Source organism: Pollicipes pollicipes, unplaced genomic scaffold, assembly GCF_011947565.3.
Source record: "Pollicipes pollicipes isolate AB1234 unplaced genomic scaffold, Ppol_2.1 Scaffold_6138;HRSCAF=7277_pilon_pilon_pilon, whole genome shotgun sequence".
In the NCBI taxonomy this organism is placed as follows: domain Eukaryota; kingdom Metazoa; phylum Arthropoda; class Thecostraca; order Pollicipedomorpha; family Pollicipedidae; genus Pollicipes; species Pollicipes pollicipes.
The window spans coordinates 7,304,119-7,330,159 of NW_023596818.1; the positions used below are offsets into that span (position 1 = coordinate 7,304,119).

Sequence of the window (26,041 nt, forward strand, 5' to 3'; positions counted from 1 at the left end):
AACATGCGATCGTGGACTGCATCATAGTTTTGTAAAATAATGTTTTAGCTGTGACAATTTTAGACACATAATTTGAAGGAGTGAAAACATTCGAGATGTGAAGTGGTCGACCATGCCTTTCAAGCTGCACGGAATCACATGAGTAGGCACGAACAATAGTGTCGTTAATTTTGATGAAGAAATCCATGAGAAAAAAACTATTGGCTCTTCCCTCCGCGCGAACTTTTTTCCGTCCCAAGAACAGCTGTGGCTCGGACGTCAATAGATATGTTTCTACGCTCACTGTGGGGGGGGGGGGGGGGGGGGGGAGGCTCAGCAGTCGCGCGTTTGTAGAAATTCAGATCTGTTGTTACGCTTTGAGAAGCCTCCTGTGCTGCTGCTGGCCAGCCGTATCGACTCATCTACAAGTCGGGACCGGCTGCTGCTATAGGGCTTCGGATGACGGGATTTGACACCGTGTCTTACCGACAGCTCAGGCTCCTGATTTCGCGTCTTACCGACAGCTCAGGCTCCTGATGTCGCGTCTCACCGACAGCTCAGGCTCCTGATGTCGCGTCGTACCGACAGCTCAGGCTCCTGATGGCGCGTCGTACCGACAGCTCAGGCTCCCGATGACGCGTCGTACCGACAGCTCAGGCTCCTGATGTCGCGTCGTACCGATAGCTCAGGCTCCTGATGTAGCGTCGTACCGACAGTTCAGGCTCCTGATGACGCGTCGTACCGACAGCTCAGGCTCCTGATGTCGCGTCGTACCGACTTGAATGAAACCATTCACCCTCATTTACGTGGTTCGTGTTTTGAGGCATACGTTTGAGTAGCTGATGGTTAACCATTTTTATGTGAAAAAATGGTGGAGGAGGAAAAGGAAAAATGGTGTTAGCCGTAGTAATACCAGATTGAATGTGGAAGGAATTCTGAATAATTAAAGAAAGCGTAGAAACACAATTTTGAAGTGAACGCCTAAGGTCAGAAACGAAACAACTTAATGCGTTGCGGCTTTCCCCACGGTCGTGTCCGCGACCCGTGCGACCCCCGTAACTTCGCCACTGAATGCTACCTTGCGGGAGCAAACCCCGGGTCCGCGTACATCCTCCTAGCCAGTGCCGTGCGTTACCTTGTGTACCCGTTTAGCAGCAGGGCACATGTGCTGTATGCCGCCACCCCTTGCCCCGGCTTCGCTGGTGGCCTTGGCCGCTTAACATGCACATTGTAGGATTGTTGTGTGTGTACGTGCGTACGTGCTATGGATGCACCGCGCGATTGTGCCGCCTGCTCGCGCGCGCGGCCTTCGCGCGCGCGGCCACGCCAGCATCCGCAGTTGCTTTTTTTTGGGGGGGGGGGGGCGTTAGGCCTGTGGCTGCACACGATGTCATAAACGTCCCCGGTTCCGACTAGATCAGCCATGATCGAACGCGGCCAACACCGCAGTTTGGATGTCTCACACTCACCTGATTGCATATCAGCAGTCTCGTTGGTTTGATTCCGTTCTACCCTGTGATATCATTGCTATGATGTGTGACGCCATACTGCGCTTTGCTTGATTCCCCGCGCCGTTGTCATATTTCGTCATTGGAGTGTCGACGCCACATTCTGCGGGAAGCCAAGCATGGAAGGTCGGGGGAACGGTGGCGGTTTTTGCGTGTGCTGCCGTTGGGTGTCAGCCGCCACTTGAGTCGTGCGGTCAGGAAGCCTTTAGCTTAACCTTCGCCGTGCGGGAGCTCTTCTTACTGGCAACATGGGCCAGAAGGTAGTAAGCGCCTCTCGCTAGTCGACTCAAAATTGAGCTAGGCCACGACTTAAGAATCCGTGCCAAGGCTGGTGCCAATCCGTGCCAATCCGTGCCAAGGCCTAAGAAGTCAAACTTCATCAGATTTCACCTCCTGAAGTCGAACGATGGGCCGCCAGGTTAGGTAAACAATACTTAGGAACCAAAAGTTAAGAAATGAACATTTTCCTGAGCAAAGGTAGCACTTTTTTGACTACGCAAGCACATAATCGTGTTCAGAATCAGATTCAGTGTATAAAGTGGTCTGCTTTAACCTGAGTGGTAATCTTACTTCCAACGGGATTTATATAGGTCATCGACCTGATTTCACTATGAAAAGACTATTTACCTATCAGAAGTGCCTATGTGTTTGTAGAGTATAGTTCTGTGCTAGTTGCCTGACCAAAGGCACATGTTATGTATGACCAATGAACAGGCGGAAATGTCAGACGTTTGCCGTAACAACAACCCTAGAAACATTCAGAGATGACGCCATAGACAGCTGACTTGGCATGCCATGGTGCTAACTTTGCAAAGTTTGCACAAGAAATGTAAGGCTAGATTTATCGGTGCCGCCATTTCTCGTTTTCCAGCGCAAGAGAGTTACGGGCTAAGACGAGCAAAGCGTTGTCAATGAGGTCGTCCATTATACACATCTGTTGTGTTCATGTTTCAAGTAGACGTATTCGTATCGTGGCGTATAACCGATGTCCTCCTCGTAACTGAAAAGACGGCACAGAATGAGCTGCTTATGTTTCATTCTTATCTCGTGTCATTGCTATTGGCGGCAGGGAATGACAGCGAGGGGCTCCTGGAAATGACGCGAATGAAATCACCCACGCCATCGCAAACGCATGCATTCCCAAACGCATTCAAAAAGGCGTATAGGGACATTCGCACTCCGCACTCATTCCCTCACCAGATTGCGGGACGCCTGGTTGAGAGATACCTGGTTGAGTTTGAGATCCTAATTCAATAATCGTGTGTTCCACAACGCCTGGGAGACAGGCCGCAATCTGGGCGACGCGGTTCAGCCGTTATGCCCATCCGTCCGGTATCAAGTTCTGAAGTTTCCCTCTTGATTTGTTGTGAACTGTGTGCGGAGTGGGAACACCAAGCTGTTGACTAGTGTGAACTTCTGGGTCAAACGCACTGCTTTACCCGACACTTTGTTCGCGGAACCCCCGGCGTTGCCTGTGGTTGGCAACGGACACCCAAGGTCATCCTGACCAGTGACCCGCCTGCCCGCAGCGGATAGCGAGGACGACTCTGGGTACGACCCGTCGGTGAGCCACGACGACGTACCCCGTCCCAAGCCTCCAGGTGGGTGCCAAGCCCCCAGGTGGGTGCCAGATGGGGTGCACACCGAACTCAGGCTCAGACGGCGGCCCGTGCGGCGCGCCGGTTCTTCACCTGTTCCGTACTGCGACACTACCACTTCACTACCGCATGCACTTCCAATCTGATCGTGTGCTCCACTCGTTTGGCACCAGCCGTGGAAGCGCATCGTCGGGAGGGGGGCGGGGGGGGGGGGCCAAGCGCCCGACATTGGTCTTGCGATGACCTTTCCACCAAGGTGTCATGTGCGATGATGTAATACCATTTTGAGGTGTTCCGAAGTGCATGGACGACCTGATCAGAGCGCGGTTTTGGCAGCCACTGTACTGCCAAGTAACAGCGACTGGTAAGTGTTGGCATGCTGAGTTACAACGGTCAGACATGACTCTGCTAAGGGCAACGGAACAGGCCATGGCCAGCTGATGCCCGCTGTCGTTAGGTGTGGCTGTTCCGCGCCCTGGCGGCTTGCCAAGTGACCTCAGAACATCCCACCCCAGGCGGTCCGGCCCTCCGTGACCCCGACCACGTGACGGCAGAGGTCAGGGGTCACCTGGAGAACGTGGTCGAGACGCTGCTGGGGGAGTCCATCCAGACCGCCAGCATCAAACCGTCGCTGGCAGGTGAGGGGGTCGGGTGAGAGGCTGGGCTGGGAGAGGGGGCCTGGTGAGAGGCTGGGCTGGGAGAGGGAGCCTGGTGAGAGGCTGGGCTGGGAGAGGGGGCCTGGTGAGAGGCTGGGCTGGGAGAGGGGGGCCTGGTGAGAGGCTGGGCTGGGAGAGAGGGGCCCGGTCAGAGGCTTGGCTGGGAGAGGGGGGGGGGGCCTGGTGAGAGGCCGGCGGCACCGGCGAGCCGCGGAGGGCCAAACTCTGGGGTGGTCATCACAGCGTCGGGCTTAAGGGGTTATTTAAAACTAGTCCATCTGGTGGTAAGGCATTGGGACGGTCGGTTCAGTGTACTGAATGTTATCGATCTCGGCTTTTATGTCGCTAGCAGGACTCGTTGACGTTCAAGCAAAGCTAAAGGTGTAGAAGTGTAATCGGTCTTCTGGGTCTTTAATGTCACTTTTGTACAATGGGGCTTCTGAATCGGTTAATATATAAATTAAATGCTATATTTTCGAGAAATGTCTTATGATGCCCTTTGGAGGGCTCAGGGACGTAGTTTTTTGGAATGAGTTTAAGTTTGTGCGTGCATGTGGGGGGGGGGGGGGGGGGGGGCGAACAGTGAGCAACGGCGTTTGTCAAGTCAGCTTTGTATTCGTATCCACATTCAAATTTGCATTCAGGCACAAACCCTTACAGCTGTGCTTAATCACAAGGCACTGGTGGTTTTCAAGGTGTTAGATGATGGTCACCTCGCTTCCCACGACACTGACAGGTGACTTTCAGAGGTCATCGAAACACAAGCAAGGTTACGTAGCCCGAACACCAACGATTTGGCTCAAATTCAAACCAATAGAAGCGTCGAACACACTGACTACGATGGTGCAACTCGTTTCCCGCCACATTCAACACCGTGGCTATCAGAGGTCTGCGTAGGTCAAGGTCATATTTCTTATATTGAAATATAATCTTGGTCGTATTTCAAGATCATTGAAACTGGACCCATTCACAGCTGTTCTGGCACTTATCTGATTGATGAGTTTGACATGCTGATTACGGCGGTTGGTCTCGTTTCGAGGCACAGTGAAAATTATGACCCACGGAGATCTCCAAAGTATAAGGTTATTAAGCTCAGGCCGCTATAATTTTGTCCACATATACAGCTTTAATAGTCGTTAGTATGCGGAGCACGATGTTGCATTTCGTTTCCCATCGTAGAAAAACAATATTACGGCCATGTAATTAGCAGTGTCATGCTGGTACCAGTGGTGAATCGCTTTCCGCCACATTATTAGATATAGTATACAAGAATTTACTTGTTAACACCGAGCCCGGGACGCCAACAAATCTGAAGTTTAATCGTAGTGGTGCGAGTTCAATGATCTTCGACTCTGATGGAGTGTGGAGGTTAAGTTTTTAAGGTGGCGGTAAACGAGATTTACCATCGTTTATCAGCACGTTAAATGCTGCCAATGTCAAAAAGGCAAAATCGTGGGAGTCCAGGTTGAGTGATTAAGAGTTTTGATGACCTGCTGAAGTTACGGTTTTAAATGTGATTCAAAACGAGTGGAATCATCACCATCATTTTGTCAAACTCTATCATTTATTTGGGTTTTAGAAGAATTGTGGGGTCCAGGTACGATGACTTTAAATTTGGGGATGAATATGGCTGGAAACGAGATGCACTACCATAATCAGCACGTTTGGCATTACTAATGGCACGAGTTTTTGCGAAATCGCAGGGGTCCGGGTTTAATGACCTTGCATTTTGATGAAATTCGGATGTCATGGTCTCGACTGTCGTGGTAAATGAGGTGTGACATGATAATTAGTATGTTGAATACCACTAGTGGCCTGCGTTTAGGCAACGCTGCAGTGATCGGTTTTGAAATGCAAATCTCAGTGTGAATATGAAGACAGAACCATCTTGCCGGAAAATGACGAAGGGTGCTCCAAAATACGCCGGCATGCGGTTTTTCTGTATTTTGCTCACTTTCTTGTAAAAGTTTGGTTGGGGTGCTTGAGCCCAAATTGGAGGCAGGGCAATGTGAAGAAATATTCAGCTGCGATGGCTGAATGCCCCGCAGCTGAATATAAAGCTACACCCCTGACGTACTCTGTCATTCGTGCCAAAGGTGTGGTCATCCCAGGCGACTGTATCGTTTCCCAACGACATAACTGTCATACTCTTGAAAGCTTTTCGTTATACGTTTGTGTTGTAATTCTGGAGTTGTATGTCAAATAGTGCATATGCTACTTCCCCGTCCTTTTTTAGTTCGTGGTCACACGGTTTCTTCCAGATGCTGAGCTTTACAGAGATTATCATCCGAAACTGGTGTCGGCCATCTCCCGACTAACTCGGTCTCTCTGCATGACTCTGCAAAGTGAGATGTTCGTGCCGCGGTTCTGTGAGCTTTCGTCAGTGTCGTGCGCTCCGTTCTGGAATGCTATGGTGCAACTCGTTAATTAACTGCATGGTTTCGAAATCGAACTATCCCTTTTCGCCGCACTTGAGTAAACTTCGACCACGTACTTCGATGTGCATGCAAGTTCCTGATATTGATTGCATCGGTTATTTGGTCACGCATGTTAATAATGCGCACCCCATCTCGCTGCATGTACGTGCGGTGCAGTGAAACGGTCCACCGTTTTGTTACTCTATTGAAAGCTACCGTCGCTTTTGCATCAAGTGAAACGATGTGTAACTAACTATCTGGAAGCGATGTGACATGGCGAAATAGCAATGCAGAGAAGACCAATTGAAAACTTAGCAGTGTTTGTCCTATGCCTGTGCACATCAAACCTGTCTCTAACGGTGCTTCTTGGCATTGCTACTCTCTGTTGTCCCCCAATTTTAAGTCGAAAAGCATGCCTTCCACTTTGCGTTTGATGTTGCCAGCTAAAGGCGCCTGTGTCTCGAACAAGTGTAAAAGTGCTTTCCAAATAATCACACTGTTATTAGCGCTGAGTGATCATGTCTCCAAGTCCGCAGCAAGCGGGCCTGAGGAGTCCGCGGTCAGCGCCCAGGCCCTCCTCGCTCGCGGCTCTGACTCACTCCTGCTGACGGCGCAGACCGGCCGCTGGATGAGTCGTGCAGCCCGACGACGACGGTGGCCGAGCTGAAGGCGGTGCTGCAGCAGGCGCAGCAGGCAGCCATGCGGCTGCCGCTCAGGCAGGAGGCCGACGGCACCCCGGTACGGTGACGTCACGGCCCGCCCCACCTCGCCTCGTCCCGCCTCGCCCCGCCTCGCTCCGCTCCGCCTTGCTCCGCCCCGCCTCGCTCTGCCCTGCCCTACTTCGTCCCGCCTCGCTCCGTCCCGCCTAGCGCCGTCCCGCCACATCGGCCGCCTCAGGCCTAACACGGACCTCCCTGAGTGAAAATGGGGTCCGGTAAAAATCCTGCTCTGCCGCCATAGACAGTTGTTCACGTTTTACGCCGTTCAGACTGTGTTGTTGCTTGTCCATCGGACATTACAAATCGTCCAGTAATATCTTCGATCTTAGTTCACGAGTAGGCAGCGGCCAAGCTGATCAGTACGCTGAAATGTGTGATGTAGGTCCGTGATCCACGGGCGTGTTCTCAGTAAAAGCGATCATGTTGCATCCTTTCGTATGCCAACGCACCGCACCGTACAGCGCCGAAATATGCCGTTTTATGATATCCGTGTTTAGTACACCGCAGAGGCTCCGTCCAAATTGCTTGTTTGATTTATGTTTCAAGAATGGTGAACGGCATTGGACGCTTACGAAGCATTTTGATGTAACAACTGTAGTTAACGATAATAGAATGGTAAATATGCAATGCGAACACTTTAAGAGATGACATTTTAAAGTTCGCGCCGTACTACTTGTTTTGTAAGTTTCGTCACTGTCATGGTTGTAACTACGACTAGCAATTCATTGATACACTTATAACTCAACGTCTGCGGTTTGAAATTAGCGTTTATTCGGGCTGCCTCCCACGGGCAGCACGTGCAGGCGTGGTGTTCCGTCCTCAGGTGGAGCCGCTGGAGGCGCCTGACGTGGTGCCCCATCCTCAGCTTGGGTCGCTGGAATCGCCTGACATTGCGCCCCATCCTCAGCTTGGGTCGCTGGGGTCTCCTGACGTTGCGCCCCGTCCTCAGCTGGGGTCGCCTGACGTTACGCCCCGCCCTCAGCTGGGGTCGCTTGTGTCGCCTGACGTTGCGCCCCGTCCTCAGCTGGGGTCGCCTGACGTTGCGCCCCGTCCTCAGCTGGGGTCGCTGGAGTCGCGGGCCGAGTTGACCTCGCCGGACGGCTGCGGTGAGGAGCCGAACTCTCACACCTACGAGGAGATCCTGGCTACTGCCGTCCTCAGCCGGCTGGGAGAAAAGGCGCGCCGCCCGGCCGCCGCCGCCGCCGCCCCTGCTGCGCCCCCTGCCGGTAAGGGACGACGCCGGGCACGATACGACACCGACGACCTCACCTGGCCACAGCGCATATCAGATACAGGAGCAAAATGCGGCAAGGGCAGGCAAACGTCCCTTCCCTCGTCCTATGACCTGCGTTTCTCTGACGCGAGGATAATGTAAAGCCACACGCGGCAGAACAGGTGTGTAGAAACTTGCAAGGCCCTTACGTATTTTACAGGTGCATACATTAGAGACTAATGCAGTACGGCGCCAAATGCAATGTTCATCGACTGCAGCACTTACTGGTCATGCAATGTTAAGTCACCTGTTGGACGAGCACATACCGATTACACCTGAGGCGCCATTCCTGGAAAACCTCGTGGGTATTCCAGAAAATTCCTATATTTGTGCGCAAATGTGACCTTGCTGTGTGTTGTATGCTGATAGTGTAGCTTTCTAACTGTAACTGTTGAGAGGTTTTATAGGACATCGCAGCCGCGTCTCGAGCTCCGGACTTAACGCCATGGGGGGGGGGAGGGGCGGGGGAGGGGGGCTTGGTTAAGGAGCGTTTTAGAAACTTGTATGGACTGGCAGCAGACCCAAGAAGTTGGTGCAACAAATCCAAAAACAATGGAAAATTGTCGCCCATCTTGAGATGTACTTGTTCTATATTCTAAATGACATCATGTGCAACATTTCCACTATATATAACAGCTGGCTATTTCCACAAAAAAGCAAACGTACCTTGCTCTTTGTAGCCTGACATCCTGTGAAGGGTAGAGCACATGCCGCTTTATTGGAACTGGCTGTTTAAAGTATCAGAAACGGCTAATAAACTGCCAGAATAAAACACAAATTCGTATTCTTCCACATTTCTCTCATTTTATGGCATAATGTGATATGTAATGCTACATTTTCGTGGAAACATTTCAGAAAATCATCTAAATAAGTAGAAATTGCACTCACAGGGTGATGTGAATTTTTGGTCCAGCTCTGGAGGTGGTGTAAAACATTCCCCACCTGCCCTGTAAGAAATACCACGCATGCTTCGCTCAATGATGTAAACGTTTTGTTGTGAACTGAGCAGACGTAGGCTCCTGCTGCCATCGATCCGACATAAAACGATCCCGCACTTTGCTTTTGGTGGGGGATGGACTAGGCCCATGTCAGAAAAATCGGTGCACTTTAACTTCCTCCCGTCAGAAGCACAAGTAAGCCGGAAATCGCGGTAGCTCTGCGTAAAATACGTTAAGTGTGGACGTGACTGATGCGTGTGCTTACTTAAACCGTTTGCCCACGTATTATCGCACGTCTTAACTACGGTTGGTACGCGAATAGCAACGGCGCGTATATAACATAGGGTCCGACACTAATCTCATTCCGGCCTACAGGATAAATGCATTATGCTTCCTGCATGTACAAGGCGAGGGTTTGCCATCAGAATAGTACTTTTGTCGTGTGCATGTATGACCTGCAACGCCCTTTGATCGGTTTCTCGGATTTGTGGCCCCTTCTGACTGCTGTCCAATCGGTAGGCTTCTGTGATGCGGCCGTCCAGTCGGAGGAAGTCACCCCACTGCAGGCATGTGACGTCACCTCGCTGGGGGCGGGCGCCGCACCCAGGAGTCGAAGCGAAGCGGAGGACTCGGAGTCCGAGGGAGCGGGGTACCACGAGGAGGAGGAGGAGGAGGAGGGCTCCTCCGTACTGGAGATTACAGTGAGAGAGTGGTGTTTGGAGGTGATGATGTAGTAATGTGTTCCGTGCCCGTTGTCGGTAAGAAGGTTTAGCATGTGAGAGCGTCGGGAAAACGTGTGGTGTACTGGAGAGCGCACTCAGAATGTCGGCGGTGCTGAAGATCGCGGTTGAAGGTCCCTCGGTTTGAACACTTAATGCGATAGCCTAGTGTAGCTCGGTGCAGTTTGTGGCATGGTATCATATACTTAAGCCCGCCCTGGTCTAGCTGATTAAGGCCACTCGAAACGTTTTGTAGCGAGCAAGCTTGTACTATTGTCAAGTCTTTCTGCACCATATTGGATTGACGGGCAGATGATTGACAGATAAAAATGCTCACAGATTGAGGAGGAGATAGAAGAGATCATGATGTACGAGAACGAGGAGGAGGGAGATCACAAGTACCGAAACGCACCAGGAAGCAGGAGGGAATCCGTGGCATCCCAGTCCTCGACTGCCAAGTCCAGCAGCAGCGCGGAAGGAAGCGGGGGTAAGCCACGACAGTAGACAGGCTCGGTCCCACTTGGCTCACGGTACAAAATTGGTGCATTGCTTGTTACTCACATATTTGTGCGTGGAAATGTGGTAAGTCGTGACAGTTTATGCAGCTCCAGCTCGTCTGCTGGTAGAGAACAACGTTAAGCCCACAGAGGAACAGAACCGTGACTTCTGACCAAGAGCTTCGCGCTCAATATCGACCGTAACGAGCTGCTATTATTAGCAAATGCCTGAATTTACACATTTACACAATCACGCCAATCAACTCTGAACGTCATGGGCTACGCACACTGAGCTAAAAGCTATGTTTGCTGACATAGGTTAGCTGGTTCCGGCCTCCCATGTCAGCAACTGAAGCTGGCAGGACCGGCAGGTTTGGGTTCGCCCAGGTCGGTGCCAGGGGTGCAGCCAGGCTTTGCATAAGAAGTTGGGACCGGATCTCGGGGAGGAAACATCACGACGATTTTTAAATTCCCGTCGGGAGCTGTCTATGCTAAAAAACAAACAAAATGCAGGTCGAAAGGGAGGGACGGACCCAGCGCCCCCTCCCTGGCTGCGCCCCCGGGCGGTACGGCTCTCCTCGTTCCACACTGCGCTGCACCAAGCTCCCCGCCCCCTCCACTGGCTGCACACCTGGACAGCACTGCTCTCCTCATTCCACACTGCACTGCGCCGAGCTCCCCGCCTCCCCCCTACCCTGGCTGCGCCACTGGACGGCACGGCTCTCCTTATTCCACGCTGCACTGCGCCGAGCTCCCCCCCCCCACACACACACACTGGCTGCGCCCCTGGACGGCACGGCTCTCCTCGTTCCACGCTGCGCTGCGCTGCGCCGAGCCCCCCCCCCCCCCCCCCCCCTCCCCCCATTGTTTTCGCTTGCAGGGCAAAGCCTCCGGTGTCCGCACCACCCACCTCACTAGTTGGTTTGAAAGCGGACGGCGGTCCACATGGGCCATCTGACTCAGCGGAACGCATGACGCAGCCTTTCGGCACACGGATCTCTGTCAAAATACTGCTGACTGTGACATATTTGCATGTCATTGTCATGCTGCGTAAGTTCGTGACTGGCATCGTTAACGCAGCGATGGTTTTTGGTGATGTCTCACGATATAATTAGATAAATGTGGCATATCATCAGTTTTTAGACTTGCTGCAATTTGTTTACTACCTATGCGAGGTGCCTAAGTCCTCGTTTTTAGTTGTGACAGAGTCAGTGTGTCGCGTTTGTTAATACCGAGGGTCCATCCATTATCAAGCCCAACGCAACCCCTACAGTCACGTCCGCTTATGTAATACTTGACTGTGACGCCCATGAACCAGCCGCGCTTATCACGTGCGCTGAAAGACCTGTGAAAATTACTTATCCTGAAAGGGGGCAAAATTTGCTGGTTGCAATCTTTGAAACTATAAAAATTTGAAACAAAAGTTGCGGCTTTCGAGATTTGCGAGGAACGCGGCAGAAGAATAGCTGGAGAAACAAAGGAACAAAGCAACAACAGTTGTGTTTCCCGCAATGCATTGTGGTTTGGCAACTAGAGATGCAAGCCTTCGTTCCCGCACCCAGCGGCTACACCCGCCATATGCAAGACACAGCCGAAGCAGGTGTGGGTCAGTATGACATATGGAGGAGTGCGCTCGTTCAGGGGGCTGTCGTGGAAACGATCTGCTAGGCAGGTGAACACTACCTGCGAAAACGACAATGTCCAGGTGTTCAAAGATCTGTGATATAAAAAATATGTTAACAAGGGATTTTTTCATGTCACGGCATTCCTAAAGGTGACATTTCAAAATTTCAAGTTAAACACCCTGCATTTGCTTAGGGTGCGTCGTCAGCCTCTATGCAGGAGGTCACTGGAGTTCATCTTAGTCAGTGACCTTGTTTGATCTTAGGAAGGTCCTTAAAAACCTACGAGATTATGTTGATTTTTTAACTTAAGTAAGCGCCAAGGGTTATGCTGGGCATTTCGTTTCAAAAACAAAGAATTGATCCGGCTCATTTTAGTTCGGTGGCCTAATTTGACCTTAACACGTGCCCGGGCGGCCGGCTGAATACCCTTCGCCCGGGTGGGGGGTTAATTTGACCCCCCCGAGATCTCAAGAACTACGAGGGTTAGATATACCAAATTCACAGGGTATCTTGACCTGTACGTGAACTCACTTAGGTCAAAGTTTAGGGCTTCTAGGTCATGATCTTCGGGTCAAATAAGGTCAAACAAGGTCAAACTCCAGGTTGGTCCCCAAAGTGCCCCCAGAACCTAGATAACTGTTTCTAAGCAAAAGTTCACACGCTCATTTAAGGTCAGTGGCCTTGTTTGACCTTTTGAAGGCCATGGTGACCAAAATCATACAAGACTGCTCGGAGTTTTGTATTTGAATAAGCGACAAAGTTAATGCTAGACAGTATGCTCCTAAAAGCCAAATGTTGAAAATTGGAAATGAGCACCTTAAACTATTCCATACAGCAAGCCCTAAAGTACTAAAACAGGTTGGTTTTGACCTTGTTCTGACCTTCAAACCTGACCTTAGTTGAATGCAATGTGCTCGTTCAGTTGTTGTGTTGTCTGAGAAAGCATTTCAGAGATGTATGGCTTCGTCTAACACTCCGTTGTTGCATCAGATTGAACGATTTTCTAGAAATTGCCTTCGCTTAAACCATGGTCTGACTTTAACCTGCCATAGGTCAGCGACCTTACAAGGTGCATCTAAGTGTTTTCCATCAAACGATCCGCTATTCAATTGTCTACAGCTGTGCAAAATTTGGCGCGGCTACGCCGCGTTGTTCGGAAACCATTCTGGAAAAACTTTCGGGGGGGGGGGGGGGTCAATTTGACCCCACCCACCACCCGAGCGCGTGTTAAATAATTCCATGGAAGATGTCTGTTGAGGTCTCAGCTATGAAGAATTTCGAATTAAGCAAATGAGCAATACCGCTCATGTCCATACTCGCGCTGTGCCCCGAAGCCCTTAATGACGTCCCCCGTACCTGGTGTACGTGTGACGCGGCTGACCTGGGTCACCCTCAGGCGAGGACGTGTCGCTGCCGGGCCTCTCCATCTCGTACTCGGACCTTGACTTTGCCGGCGGCCAGTCGGTGCCGTTCCCGGAGCTGGGCACCAGCTTGCCCCAAGGTCAGTGGCCGCTCAGCCGACGCTATGCTCTGTTGACCTGCCATGTCACGGCCACGCCTTCACTGAAAAAAACTACGCAATATTGGTGTTGTTCCTCTCGCTGTGTTTTAAGTGACGTTTTTTTACTACCATATGTATTTTTCTCGGATAAAGTTTATGCTACGATTTTGCGTATGTACCTTCTTTTTTCTTGTCCACCTGACTTCTCCCGTCTTAACTAGATCGTGGAGCTGGCGATTTCATTGCTTTCTGAATTCAACAACTCTGTAAGGCTTTGATCAAGTGTAACGGGTATATAGCCACAACGTCAGTCTTCACCACTTTCTATGTATATCATCCGGAATGCGAATACCACTAGGTTGCAGTAATGTATATTCCATCACGCAACTTTTTCTCAACCGTGCCTCCGGAGTCTCACCGACCTGCCCGTCCGCCAGTCTCGCCGCCAGAGGACTCTGCCTCGGACGCGGACCGCACCTCCTGGGAGGAGAACTGGCTGTTCCGGCGGCGGCGGCTGACCCAAGCCAACCGGCTGCTGGGCGAGGAGGCGGTGCCCATGCTGGTGCCCGACCCCAGCCAGCGGGTAGCTGTCACCGTCGGCTCCCGGTACGTACTCCGCTGGGCGAGGAGGCGGTGCCTATGCTGGTGCCCGACCCCAGTCAGCGGGTAGCCGTCACCGTCGGCTTCCGGTATGTGCCCTGCTGGGCGAGGAGGCGGTGCCCATGCTGGTGCCCGACCCAAGCCAGAGGGTGGCCGTCACCGTCGGCTCCCGGTACGTACTCCGCTGGGCGAGGAGGCGGTGCCCATGCTGGTGCCCGACCCCAGTCAGCGGGTAGCCGTCACCGTCGGCTCCCGGTACGTACTCCGCTGGGCGAGGAGGCGGTGCCCATGCTGGTGCCCGACCCCAGTCAGCGGGTAGCCGTCACCGTCGGCTCCCGGTACGTACTCCGCTGGCTCGGTACAAGCTTCGCCCACGAACTGTGCTATTCTTCAGAGTTGTAGGTTAGGTTTTAAGGCGTTCAACTGCTAAGCAATGTCGTAAACCCTTGGTGTGCACTGGGTTGTCGCGATGAGGTGGTGTGCCACACGTAAGTGTCTCAGGTAGCCGGCCAAAAACAGAGATGTCCGCCTACGTAAATATTTTATCAAATGGACTCGTTTAAGAAATGTGCTACGGGCTCTACAAGCGGCTTCCGTTTTGGGAGCCCTCTAACGAATTATTTCGATGAGGCTTTGTTTGGGCTTTGTTAGCGTCCGACCACGCTGCGTGTGTCCGATTTGCCGATGTTCTTGACAGATAACTTGTTGTCACATTGTCATGAGCACGTTGTTTTTCATGCGTCCTTGTCAAATATGTCTTGATTTATTTTCTGAGTAATTGCCTTAGTTCGGGTTGTTTTTCAGCCGTACAAGCTTGCGTTGCGTTCAGAGTGTCTGGGCTGTGATGCTAGATATGTGTTGAAGATAGTCTGTTCCTTTAGTTAACCTCTGTGTGGACACGGATGCGCTGCCTGATCCGTTGAAATGGAATTACGAGGCCACAAAACACTGCCGGAAATCACAGTGTCGTTTGGAGGCCCTGCTAGTGCCCGCTGAGGTGTTGTCCGATTGTCAGATCCGACTGAGCGCAGCACACCGTCGGCCTGCCATCACGGGGACGCAAGCGATCCGTCTGACCTGACTGAGCCCAGCACATCATCCAAGCCTCGTGCGCTGTTGCAGGGACGTGGACGAGCTGTCTGACCTCTCAGAGCGCGGGTCGGAGTCGAGCCTGGAGGAGTGGCGCTCCGTCTCGCCGGCTGGGGATGTCACGGCTCGGCTGCGGGCGGCACGTGACGCAGACCGGGACCGCTACCTGACGGGCCGGCTCGTCACCGCCCACAGGTCAGTCAGGGCCGCAGCTGAGGGCGCCGGCCGCCACCGGCACCGCCCCGAGAGATCAGCAGACTGACCTCAGGTCGCTAGTGTCGCGCACTGTGCAGGGGTGTCTCGCTCTGATACTCAGCTATGTGATGCTCGCGTCAGCGGACTGCGCGTTTTACGTGTTGTACTTCTGCTGATCACTGGCTGCACAATGTTTGTGTGACATTTTGTGGGAGGTGTATACCGGTATGTGTCAAACAGAGAGAGGACAGCCTGGAAAACGCACAGTTCCCTCCGGTGATGAACACTGCGTGCGAATTTTCGGAATAGGCATAACTTCACAATCCATTGCAGCAAGCCTGCAACTGCGGCCGATCCGGGGAAGACCAGAGCGCCCGGGGACGGTGAGCGGCATTCCACCGAGTCTGCCCGGCCGGCGGCCGCTCCTGCCAGCAGGGCGGCGGCGGCCGCCGGCCCGGCGGAGGCGCCCTCGCGGAGCGCCAGCTCGCCGCACGACTCGGAGCTCGACATCGAGCGAGCCTTCTGCGAGGTGTCGGAGCGCCTGGCCGCCGACGAGTCGCCGTTCGAGGCGGACCGCTCCTCCTCTGACTGTCTGCTGCGCGCAGAGCGGCGGTTCTCGGAGGCGGCCGTCGAGGCCGTCAGTCCCGCCGAGCGCACGCCGTCGGCCGCGTCCCTGGCGTCGCCCGCCTCGGAGGTGGAGCGGGCGCGCTGCGAACGCCGTTTCCAGACCCTGGCGACGCCCGCTGGCGCCGTCACCGGTGCTGGGGCGGCCCGCTCGGACCCGGCGCCGCCGCCGGAGACGACAGGGCGAGTGAAAGAGCGGCGCACCGCGCGTCCCCCTGCCGAGCAGGCCAGGGAGCTGCCGCCTGGCGCATGCGCAGAGCTCGTCTCCCAGACCGGCTGCATTGCGCACTTCCGCTGCAAGGTCCCGGTCGACGAGAATTCGGGTCAGTGCTGGCGGCATCTGAAGAGGAAGGTTTGATGATGCTCGCCATTGGTGCCTTGAGTCACCAGATATGTGTGTCGATTAAGTAGTACTTTGTTTCCTGGATAAAGTGTCCGATCTTCAGTTCAGTTTCAGCGTGGGAAAAATGTCCGGTCCGCACAGTTTTGCAATCATGAGTGTGTTAAAAATATATACTTTTAAAAGGCGGTGAAAGGACAGAGACTAATATTGCTTAACCTGACTTGTCATTAGTTATCCACCGACCTGTGACCCGGCGTCGCGGCACCCCAAATCTGCACCGCGTCGTCCGACCACACCTGGCTTACCCGTTGCTCAATGACACCGCTTAGGTAGAATCAAAGAACAGCCAAGGTAACAAATAGCACTGCTATTCTTGATCGTGCCTTGGACTCGAGCGTCCCGGGCGTGACCAGCGCCACCTTTAGGGAGAGTTGAGGATTTGCCTGCGTCTTACGGCACGGCGCCTCCCCCAGAGACGCACTGGCTGCGAGACGGGGTGGTGCTGGAGCCGTCCGACCGGTACGAGATGTACCGCGTGCGGCACCATCACCACCTGGTGCTGTACGACGCGTGTCGCCGGGACAGCGGCCGGTACTCCTGCCTGGTGACAGCCGCCGGCGCCGAGACCTGGCACCACTTCACGCTCAAGGTGGGTGACCTGGCACCACTTCACGCTCAGGGTGGGTGAAGGGACACCACTTAACGCTCAGGGTGGGTGACGGGGCACCACTTAACGCTCAGGGTGGGTGACGGGGCACCACTTTACGCTCAGGGTGGGTGAAGGGACACCACTTAACGCTCAGGGTGGGTGACGGGGCACCACTTTACGCTCAGGGTGGGTGAAGGGACACCACTTAACGCTCAGGGTGGGTGACGGGGCACCACTTAACGCTCAGGGTGTGTGGCGGGGCACCACTTAACGCTCAGGGTGGGTGACGGGGCACCACTTAACGCTCAGGGTGGGTGACGGGGCACCACTTAACGCTCAGGGTGGGTGACGGGGCACCACTTCACGCTCAGGGTGGGTGACGGGGCACCACTTCACGCTCAGGGTGGGTGACGGGGCACCACTTAACGCTCAGGGTGGGTGACGGGGCACCACTTTACGCTCAGGGTGGCTGACAGACCCGAGCTCTTGCTCAGAAACATGTGCTCCATGCAAAGCATCACTTAGGCCCGTGACATGTAACTTGCTTACCGTCCATGACGCAGGCTGCAATAACAGTCTTGATATTCTATTACTAGTCGAATGGATTGTCACCCGCCGTCCCTTGATTTAAAACTAGTCAAACTAACGATAGGCGGCACAAACCTGGTTAGTTGTTTTCGCATTCCAAGTTGTTCTTCCACCACGTATGCCGGCAGTCCATCGTTGAGCCAAATGCATAATGACCTTGATGCCACCAGTGGTGAGGTAACACATCAGGTCCCGATTTTCTCCGTGCGATCGGTCGGCTCAGGTCTGGAGACCCAACTGAAGCCTGTCCTGACGGCCGCAGGTGCTAGCATCCAGCCGAACCGCCCAGAAGCCGTACTTCACGCTGGTGCCGGAGCGGCGGCACCAGGTGGTGTCAGGTGGTGCGCTGCGGCTGGTGCTGCGCGTGGCTGGCCACCCGGAGCCGCGCGTCTTCTTCCTGCGCGGAGAGCGGCCGCTGCGTCCTTCAGACTCCGCCCAGATCGGTACGACAGCACCGGCCAGCCAATGAGAGTTCCGTCAAGGCGCGTGTGGACCGTGCGATGGAACCGGGCTGGTGGGACGACCAGCTGTCAGTCAGACGTGCAGTCACATGCTTACCATCCGTAAAAGTGCGGTGAACAGCATTATTTTGGGCCGGCTTACTCTTCACTCCGTGTTGCCTCTTGTGTTGTGCAGATATCTCCTCCTCTATGCTGATCATCCCGCGGTTTCGCTGATCGTCCCCTCTGACGTGACAATATCCTGCTGAACTGATCATCTCTCTGCCGTGCTCACCACTACTTTTTTCCTGTGGTCCACTGACCACCTGTACTCTCTTCTGCGGTCCACTGCGGTACAATAACCACCTGTACTCTCCCTTGCGGTCCACTGCGGTCCACTGACCACCTGTACCCTCCTCTGCGGTCCACTGCGGTCCACTGACCACCTGTACTGTCTTCTGCGGTCCACTGCGGTCCACTGACCACCTGTACTCTCTTCTGCGGTCCACTGCGGTCCACTGACCACCTGTACTCTCTTCTGCGGTCCACTGCGGTACAATAACCACCTGTACTCTCTTCTGAGGTCCACTGCGGTACAATAACCACCTGTACTCTCTTCTGAGGTCCTGTGCGGTACACTGACCACCTGCATCTTCTTCTGGGGTCCTCTGCGGTACACCGACCACCTGTACTCTCCCTTGCGGTCCTCTGCGGTACACTGACCACCTATACTCTCTTCTGCGGCCCTGTGCGGTACACTGACCACCTGTACTCTTCTGCGGCCCTCTGCGGTACACTGACCACCTGTACTCTTCTGCGACCCTGTGCGGTACACTGACCACCTGTACTCTCTTCTGCGGCCCTCTGCGGTACACTGACCACCTGTACTCTTCTGCGGCCCTCTGCGGTACACTGACCACCTGTACTCTTCTGCGGCCCTCTGCGGTACACTGACCACCTATACTCTCTTCTGCGATCCTCTGCGGTACACTGACCACCTGTACTCTTCTGCGGTCCTGTGCGGTACACTGACCACCTGTACTCTCTTCTGCGGCCCTCTGCGGTACACTGACCACCTGTACTCTTCTGCAGTCCTGTGCGGTACACTGACCACCTGTACTCTTCTGCGGCCCTGTGCGGTACACTGACCACCTGTACTCTTCTGCGGCCCTGTGCGGTACACTGACCACCTGTACTCTTCTGCGGCCCTCTGCGGTACACTGACCACCTGTACTCTTCTGCGGCCCTCTGCGGTACACTGACCACCTGTACTCTTCTGCGGTCCTCTGCGGTACACTGACCACCTGTACTCTTCTGCGGTCCTCTGCGGTCCTCTGCGGTACACTGACCACCTGTACTCTCCTTTGCGGTCCTCTGCGGTACACTGACCACCTGTACTCTCTTCTGCGATCCTCTGCAGTACACTGACCACCTGTACCCTCCTCTGCGGTCCTCTGCGGTACACTGACCACCTGTACTCTCCTTTGCGGTCCTCTGCGGTACACTGACCACCTGTACCCTCCTCTGCGGTCCTCTGCGGTACACTGACCACCTGTACACTCCTCTGCGGTCCACTGCGGTCCACTGACCACCTATACTCTCTTCTGCGGTCCACTGCGGTCCACTGACCACCTGTACTCTCTTCTGCGGTCCACTGCGGTACAATAACCACCTGTACTCTCTTCTGAGGTCCACTGCGGTACAATAACCACCTGTACTCTCTTCTGAGGTCCTGTGCGGTACACTGACCACCTGCATCTTCTTCTGGGGTCCTCTGCGGTACACCGACCACCTGTACTCTCCCTTGCGGTCCTCTGCGGTACACTGACCACCTATACTCTCTTCTGCGGCCCTGTGCGGTACACTGACCACCTGTACTCTTCTGCGGCCCTCTGCGGTACACTGACCACCTGTACTCTTCTGCGACCATGTGCGGTACACTGACCACCTGTACTCTCTTCTGCGGCCCTCTGCGGTACACTGACCACCTGTACTCTTCTGCGGCCCTCTGCGGTACACTGACCACCTGTACTCTTCTGCGGTCCTGTGCGGTACACTGACCACCTGTACTCTTCTGCGGTCCTGTGCGGTACACTGACCACCTGTACTCTTCTGCGGCCCTGTGCGGTACACTGACCACCTGTACTCTTCTGCAGTCCTGTGCGGTACACTGACCACCTGTACTCTTCTGCGGCCCTGTGCGGTACACTGACCACCTGTACTCTTCTGCGGCCCTGTGCGGTACACTGACCACCTGTACTCTTCTGCGGCCCTGTGCGGACACTGACCACCTGTACTCTCTTCTGCGGCCCTCTGCGGTACACTGACCACCTGTACTCTCTTCTGCGGCCCTCTGCGGTACACTGACCACCTGTACTCTCCATTGCGGTCCTCTGCGGTACACTGACCACCTATACTCTCTTCTGCGGCCCTGTGCGGTACACTGACCACCTGTACTCTTCTGCGGCCCTCTGCGGTACACTGACCACCTATACTCTCTTCTGCGATCCTCTGCGGTACACTGACCACCTGTACTCTTCTGCGGTCCTGTGCGGTACACTGACCACCTGTACTCTCTTCTGCGGCCCTCTGCGGTACACTGACCACCTGTACTCTTCTGCAGTCCTGTGCGGTACACTGACCACCTGTACTCTTCTGCGGCCCTGTGCGGTACACTGACCACCTGTACTCTTCTGCGGCCCTGTGCGGTACACTGACCACCTGTACTCTTCTGCGGCCCTGTGCGGACACTGACCACCTGTACTCTCTTCTGCGGCCCTCTGCGGTACACTGACCACCTGTACTCTCTTCTGCGGCCCTCTGCGGTACACTGACCACCTGTACTCTCCTTTGCGGTCCTCTGCGGTACACTGACCACCTGTACTCTCTTCTGCGATCCTCTGCAGTACACTGACCACCTGTACCCTCCTCTGCGGTCCTCTGCGGTACACTGACCACCTGTACTCTCTTCTGCGATCCTCTGCAGTACACTGACCACCTGTACCCTCCTCTGCGGTCCTCTGCGGTACACTGACCACCTGTACTCTCTTCTGCGATCCTCTGCAGTACACTGACCACCTGTACCCTCCTCTGCGGCCCTCTGCGGTACACTGACCACCTGTACTCTTCTGCGGTCCTCTGCGGTGCACTGACCACCTGTACCCTCCTCTGCGGTCCTCTGCGGTACACTGACCACCTGTACCCTCCTCTGCGGTCCTCTGCGGTACACTGACCACCTGTACCCTCCTCTGCGGTCCTCTGCGGTACACTGACCACCTGTACTCTCTTCTGCGGTCCACTGCGGTCCACTGACCACCTGTACTCTCTTCTGCGGTCCACTGCGGTACACTGACCACCTGTGCCCTCCTCTGCGGTCCACTGCGGTCCACTGACCACCTGTACTCTTCTGCGGTCCTCTGCGGTACACTGACCACCTGTACCCTCCTCTGCGGTCCTCTGCGGTACACTGACCACCTGTACCCTCCTCTGCGGTCCTCTGCGGTACACTGACCACCTGTACCCTCCTCTGCGGTCCTCTGCGGTACACTGACCACCTGTACTCTCTTCTGCGGTCCACTGCGGTCCACTGACCACCTGTACTCTCTTCTGCGGTCCACTGCGGTACACTGACCACCTGTACCCTCCTCTGCGGTCCACTGCGGTCCACTGACCACCTGTACTCTTCTGCGGTCCTCTGCGGTACACTGACCACCTGTACCCTCCTCTGCGGTCCTCTGCGGTACACTGACCACCTGTACTCTCTTCTGCGGCCCTCTGCGGTACACTGACCACCTGTGCTCTCCTCTGCGATCCTATGCGGTACACTGACCAGCTGCCGTGCCCCGTCGTCAGAGCGCCACAGCGGCGGGGAGTGGGTGCTGGTGCTGCGCCAGCTGACGGAGGTCGACGCCGGCACGTACCAGGTGCAGGCGGCCAACAGTCACGGCTCGGCCCGCCACCAGTTCGAGGTGGCGGTTCTGCCGCGGCCCGAGCCGCCGCCGCTGCCGGAGACCCCGGTCGTGCAGCGGGAGGTACGTCCGTCGCTGATGGACGCCCAGACAGGACGGGCGTGGGCGGAGAGCGTGGCAGGGCGCGCCTCGTTCACTGGGCGGGCTGTGCTGGTACTTTCGTTTTGGGCTAGCGATGTCAGTTGTGTCAACGCGTGTAAGATGTTGGTGTCTGGATTCCAATCATGGGGCTAGCTGGTCTGTGTGCTCATTGGCAACGGTTGTGATAGCGCATTGGGAAATAAGTGACATCATGGGCTCGTTTGAATTATTCTTGAGTGAGAAGCACATATCCACCGACGGAATCATCTGCAACCGTTGCCACGATCGGAGTCGTTGGAGGGGCTCAGTTGTCATGCTCCGGCGTGGTCTGGACGTGTGCGCAGGGGTCTCAATGCCCCCAATGCGCCGACCCCACCCGTCCTCAGAGCGATGATGATTCCGATCACCATCAGAGCGCTGAGGATTCTGCCCGTCCTCAGGGCGCTGGTAATTACGCTCGTCCTCAGAGCGCTGATGATCCCACGAGTCCCCGGAGCGCTGATGATTCCGCTTGTCTTTAGGGCGCTGATGATTCTGCCCATCCTCAGAGCGCTGACGATTCCGCCCGTCCTCAGAGCCCTGACTATTCCGCCGGCCCTCAGAGCGCCGACGATTCCGCCGGCCTTCAGAGCGCTGACGATTCTGCCCGTCGTCAGAGCGCTGACGATTCCGCCGGTCCTCAGAGCGCTGACGATTCCGCCGGTCCTCAGAGCGCTGACAATTCCGCCGGTCCTTAGAGCTCTGCGCCGGTGCGGCCGCGCGTGCGGCTGACTCCGGCCACCTCGCCGCCGGCCTCGTACGTCACCTCCCGGGACGAGGCGCTCAAGGAGACCAGCCTGACCGAGGCCTGCAACTCGGTCATCCTGCGAGCGCGGCCGGCGCGCGTACGGTCTCCGGTGGAGGGCGGCAGAGACTCGGAGTCCGACGGGGAGGAGATCTGCCGACCCCAGCTCCGCTCAGGTGGGAGGGTCTGCCGGCGTGATCGCTTGATGCAACGCAACTTGCGGCGCGTGATGACAAACGTGATAACTTGCGGCGCTTGATAGCTTGCGGCGCTTGATGCAACATGACTTGTGACTTGTATCTTTCACGATATTTACAAAAGTCATTTTATGCCTGATGCACGGTTTTATATTACTCTTTATTTCTTCCACGCGTCGTTGCTTTGGTGAACACTTCCGTGGTATGCGCACAAGGGCCAGTGTGCCGTAAGCGGCACACGTGCCTGCCGTGCGCGTGTTCCCGTGTGGCTCACTCCCTGGTTCGCTCTGTCAGCCGCTGCCCTGCGGACTTGTCTGACGGCTGCCGCTCCCCGTCCAGGCACGATTGCCGAGCGCGAGTACCGCAAGTGGGAGAACGCCGTCGCCATGCCGAACAACCCGTACACGCTGGAGCGGGTGCGCCAGCGCCACAGCCGCCCGGTGGACCGCACCGGCTACTACTCCCAGCTGGTCAGGTGGGTACACGGCACTCCCCGGGGGTGGACCACTCCCAGCTGGTCAGGTGGGTACACATCACTCCCCGGGGTGGACCACTCCCAGCTGGTCAGATGGGTACACAGCACTCCCCGGGGGTGGACCACACCCAGCTGGTCAGATGGGTACACAGCACTCCCCGGGGGTGGACCGCTCCCAGCTGGTCAGGTGGGTACACAGCACTCCCCGGGGGTGGACCACTTCCAGCTGGTCAGATGGGTACACAGCACTCCCCGGGGGTGGACCACTCCCAGCTGGTCAGGTGGGTACACGGCACTCCCCGGGGGTGGACCACTCCCAGCTGGTCAGATGGGTACACAGCACTCCCCGGGGTGGGCCACTTCCAGCTGGTCAGGTGGGTACACAACACTCCCCAGGCTAAACGACCGTACGTGCGGTTACCAACAACTGGCTTTCGCCGCTATCGCCGCTACCACCGCTCGGGTGGCCTTATTACATAACCTAGTGGATCGTCAGTTGTACGCGTGAGTCGCGGAGGCTTCTGCTGGAATCCTTGTTCGTCGAAGAACGGTGAAGCGGCTTTAGTTCAACCGGTCGGAGTTATCGAGTTAAAGTCACGACACGAACTGCAACGCGTGTCGTCATAAAGGTGTATACCACTTACAGCCGTCCCCATTTCCGTTTCAGTTCTGGTGACGACGGCTCGGACCACGACCTGGTCGCACCGAACACGGGCAGAAAAATTGACTGTGGTCTGAAGTCCATCGACTCGGAAATGTAAGCGTCGTTAAAGCCTCCCCTCAGCACGTTGGTTGGAACTGTTGACCGCTTGCCATACTGTTTCGTGACCCCAATGGCTCCAATTTGTGTGTACATCAAGTCGTATTCTGTGGAAAAGAGCTGAACATAATGCTCAGTGGCAGGTCTTGCTAGCGTGTAGATGGCTCTGAAAATGTCACTCACTATCATATTAGCCCTGTTCATTGCATAGGCGCTACGAAACATCCTACCACTTCTACCGGGGAAGGCATTATTTTGTCTATATCCCAGGTGGCATGTAACACTTCCGACATCTGACATCTAACATCTAACACCTGACATCCGACATCTGACATCTAACACTTCCGACATCTAACACTTCCGACATCTAACACTTCCGACATCTGAGGCACGTGGCAACACGTTACAGGGCCGTCACATTTAGGAGAGTCGCCTTATCGCGTGTTAGAAGTCCATTATGTCAAGCTGTGAAATTTGTTATTTGCATGCTTGGCTCGCGAAATACGCGCGCCGCCTCGCTACATGGTCTTTATCTTTTGCAGACAGTGTGTTTGCAATGTGCATTGTTTTGCTTTGTGCACGACTTCTGATTGTCACACAGCACTTCCACTGCAAGGACAGGCATGCGGTAACGAACGAAACCTGGATGTCGCCGCGTTGCCCAGTATTCCCTTAGTGTGCCCAGCTAGCACGTGTTGAGCGTGTGCGCGCGCTGCGTGGGCGTCACGATGAACCGGTTGTGGCTTCTGGACAGGTACCGACGCGACTACTACATCAACGCCGGCGCAGACGGCAGGTCGGCCAGCCTGCCGCCGGCGCGCCGCCAGGTAAGGCGCCTGGCCGCCCCCCTGCAGCGCCACCTGTCGGCGGTCGAGGCGCAGCTCTGTCGGCGACGGCCGTTCCGCAGCCTGTGCGCCTCGCCGCAGTTCTGCAGCAATCCCCTGTACGAGCCCGAGCCCGACGAACTCTTCTGCCATCTGTTGAGCGCCGAACGCACTCGAGGTGCAGAGACGCACCGGGACGAAGCCCGCCACTGCGCGGTGACGGAGATGGTCCTGGAGCCTCTGAGGAGAGGTCGCGGGTTCAGAGGGGGTTTGCTGAAGGATGCTCTTCGCTCCAGGGGATCTTTTGGAGGTAGCTTGGAGACACTCGCATGACCCGAGCTCATTCAAGGCTGTCGTTTTTGTGATGTGCTGTGGAGACTGAGGCGACGAATGCTCCTTTCACTACGGGGAATTTCCCCCGAGGAGCTAATGCGTCTTGTAGCGCGTTGTCGGGCCAGATGTAGGGATTCCCTCTGCACTCTCGCTCCGTCTGTTCTATTTCGGCGGCTGGTTGCCGTGTAACCCCTGCGAAAGTCCAGTGATTGGCATTTCTGTCACTCCGTCGGCCGTGCGGCGAATACTCCGTGAAGACTGCTTGTGTGGTGCGCGCTCTCTCCCTGGGTCACTTGGTTAGGCCTGTTTTACGGTGTTCGGTGCTATTCCGACCCCGCTGGGATTCTGGCACGGCCACTTTTGCTGTTAGGCTTATTTGTGTGTTAATCAGGCGGGAGCGCAGGGGAGGTATGTGTCAGCAATATAATCGAATAATGACGCATGACACATTTTCTCCCTTGCCTTCATTGAAAAGTGACGTGGCCAGAATATGATGTCTGGTGTGCTAGCTGAGCTGGATTAAATGTTCCTGTACGCTTTCCTTGCCTATACTCGACTCCGCTTGTGTTATCTATGCGATCTGTCCCTAAAACGTTTCCCCCGTGCAAGTGCTATCTCCTCTCCGATTTGGCAGACGTTGCTGAAGCACTTTCCGGTACCT

General features: G+C 55.2%; 1 protein-coding gene across 1 annotated transcript in view; it reads left to right on the plus strand.

Moving 5' to 3' along the window:
- LOC119106136 (striated muscle-specific serine/threonine-protein kinase) overlaps positions 1–26,041 on the plus strand; it is a 75,053-nt gene that overhangs the window by 32,456 nt on the left and 16,556 nt on the right. The window contains exons 5-22 of the mRNA XM_037229734.1: positions 3,017–3,088; positions 3,601–3,723; positions 6,775–6,896; positions 7,935–8,103; positions 9,608–9,789; positions 10,147–10,294; positions 13,326–13,430; positions 13,868–14,036; positions 15,153–15,314; positions 15,648–15,978; positions 16,165–16,261; positions 16,755–16,930; positions 17,781–17,975; positions 21,852–21,989; positions 22,826–22,967; positions 23,328–23,463; positions 24,131–24,220; positions 25,131–25,297. Of these exons, the coding sequence (XP_037085629.1) occupies positions 3,017–3,088; positions 3,601–3,723; positions 6,775–6,896; positions 7,935–8,103; positions 9,608–9,789; positions 10,147–10,294; positions 13,326–13,430; positions 13,868–14,036; positions 15,153–15,314; positions 15,648–15,978; positions 16,165–16,261; positions 16,755–16,930; positions 17,781–17,975; positions 21,852–21,989; positions 22,826–22,967; positions 23,328–23,463; positions 24,131–24,220; positions 25,131–25,297 (2,724 nt within the window). The remainder of the gene's footprint in view (positions 1–3,016; positions 3,089–3,600; positions 3,724–6,774; positions 6,897–7,934; positions 8,104–9,607; positions 9,790–10,146; positions 10,295–13,325; positions 13,431–13,867; positions 14,037–15,152; positions 15,315–15,647; positions 15,979–16,164; positions 16,262–16,754; positions 16,931–17,780; positions 17,976–21,851; positions 21,990–22,825; positions 22,968–23,327; positions 23,464–24,130; positions 24,221–25,130; positions 25,298–26,041) is intronic.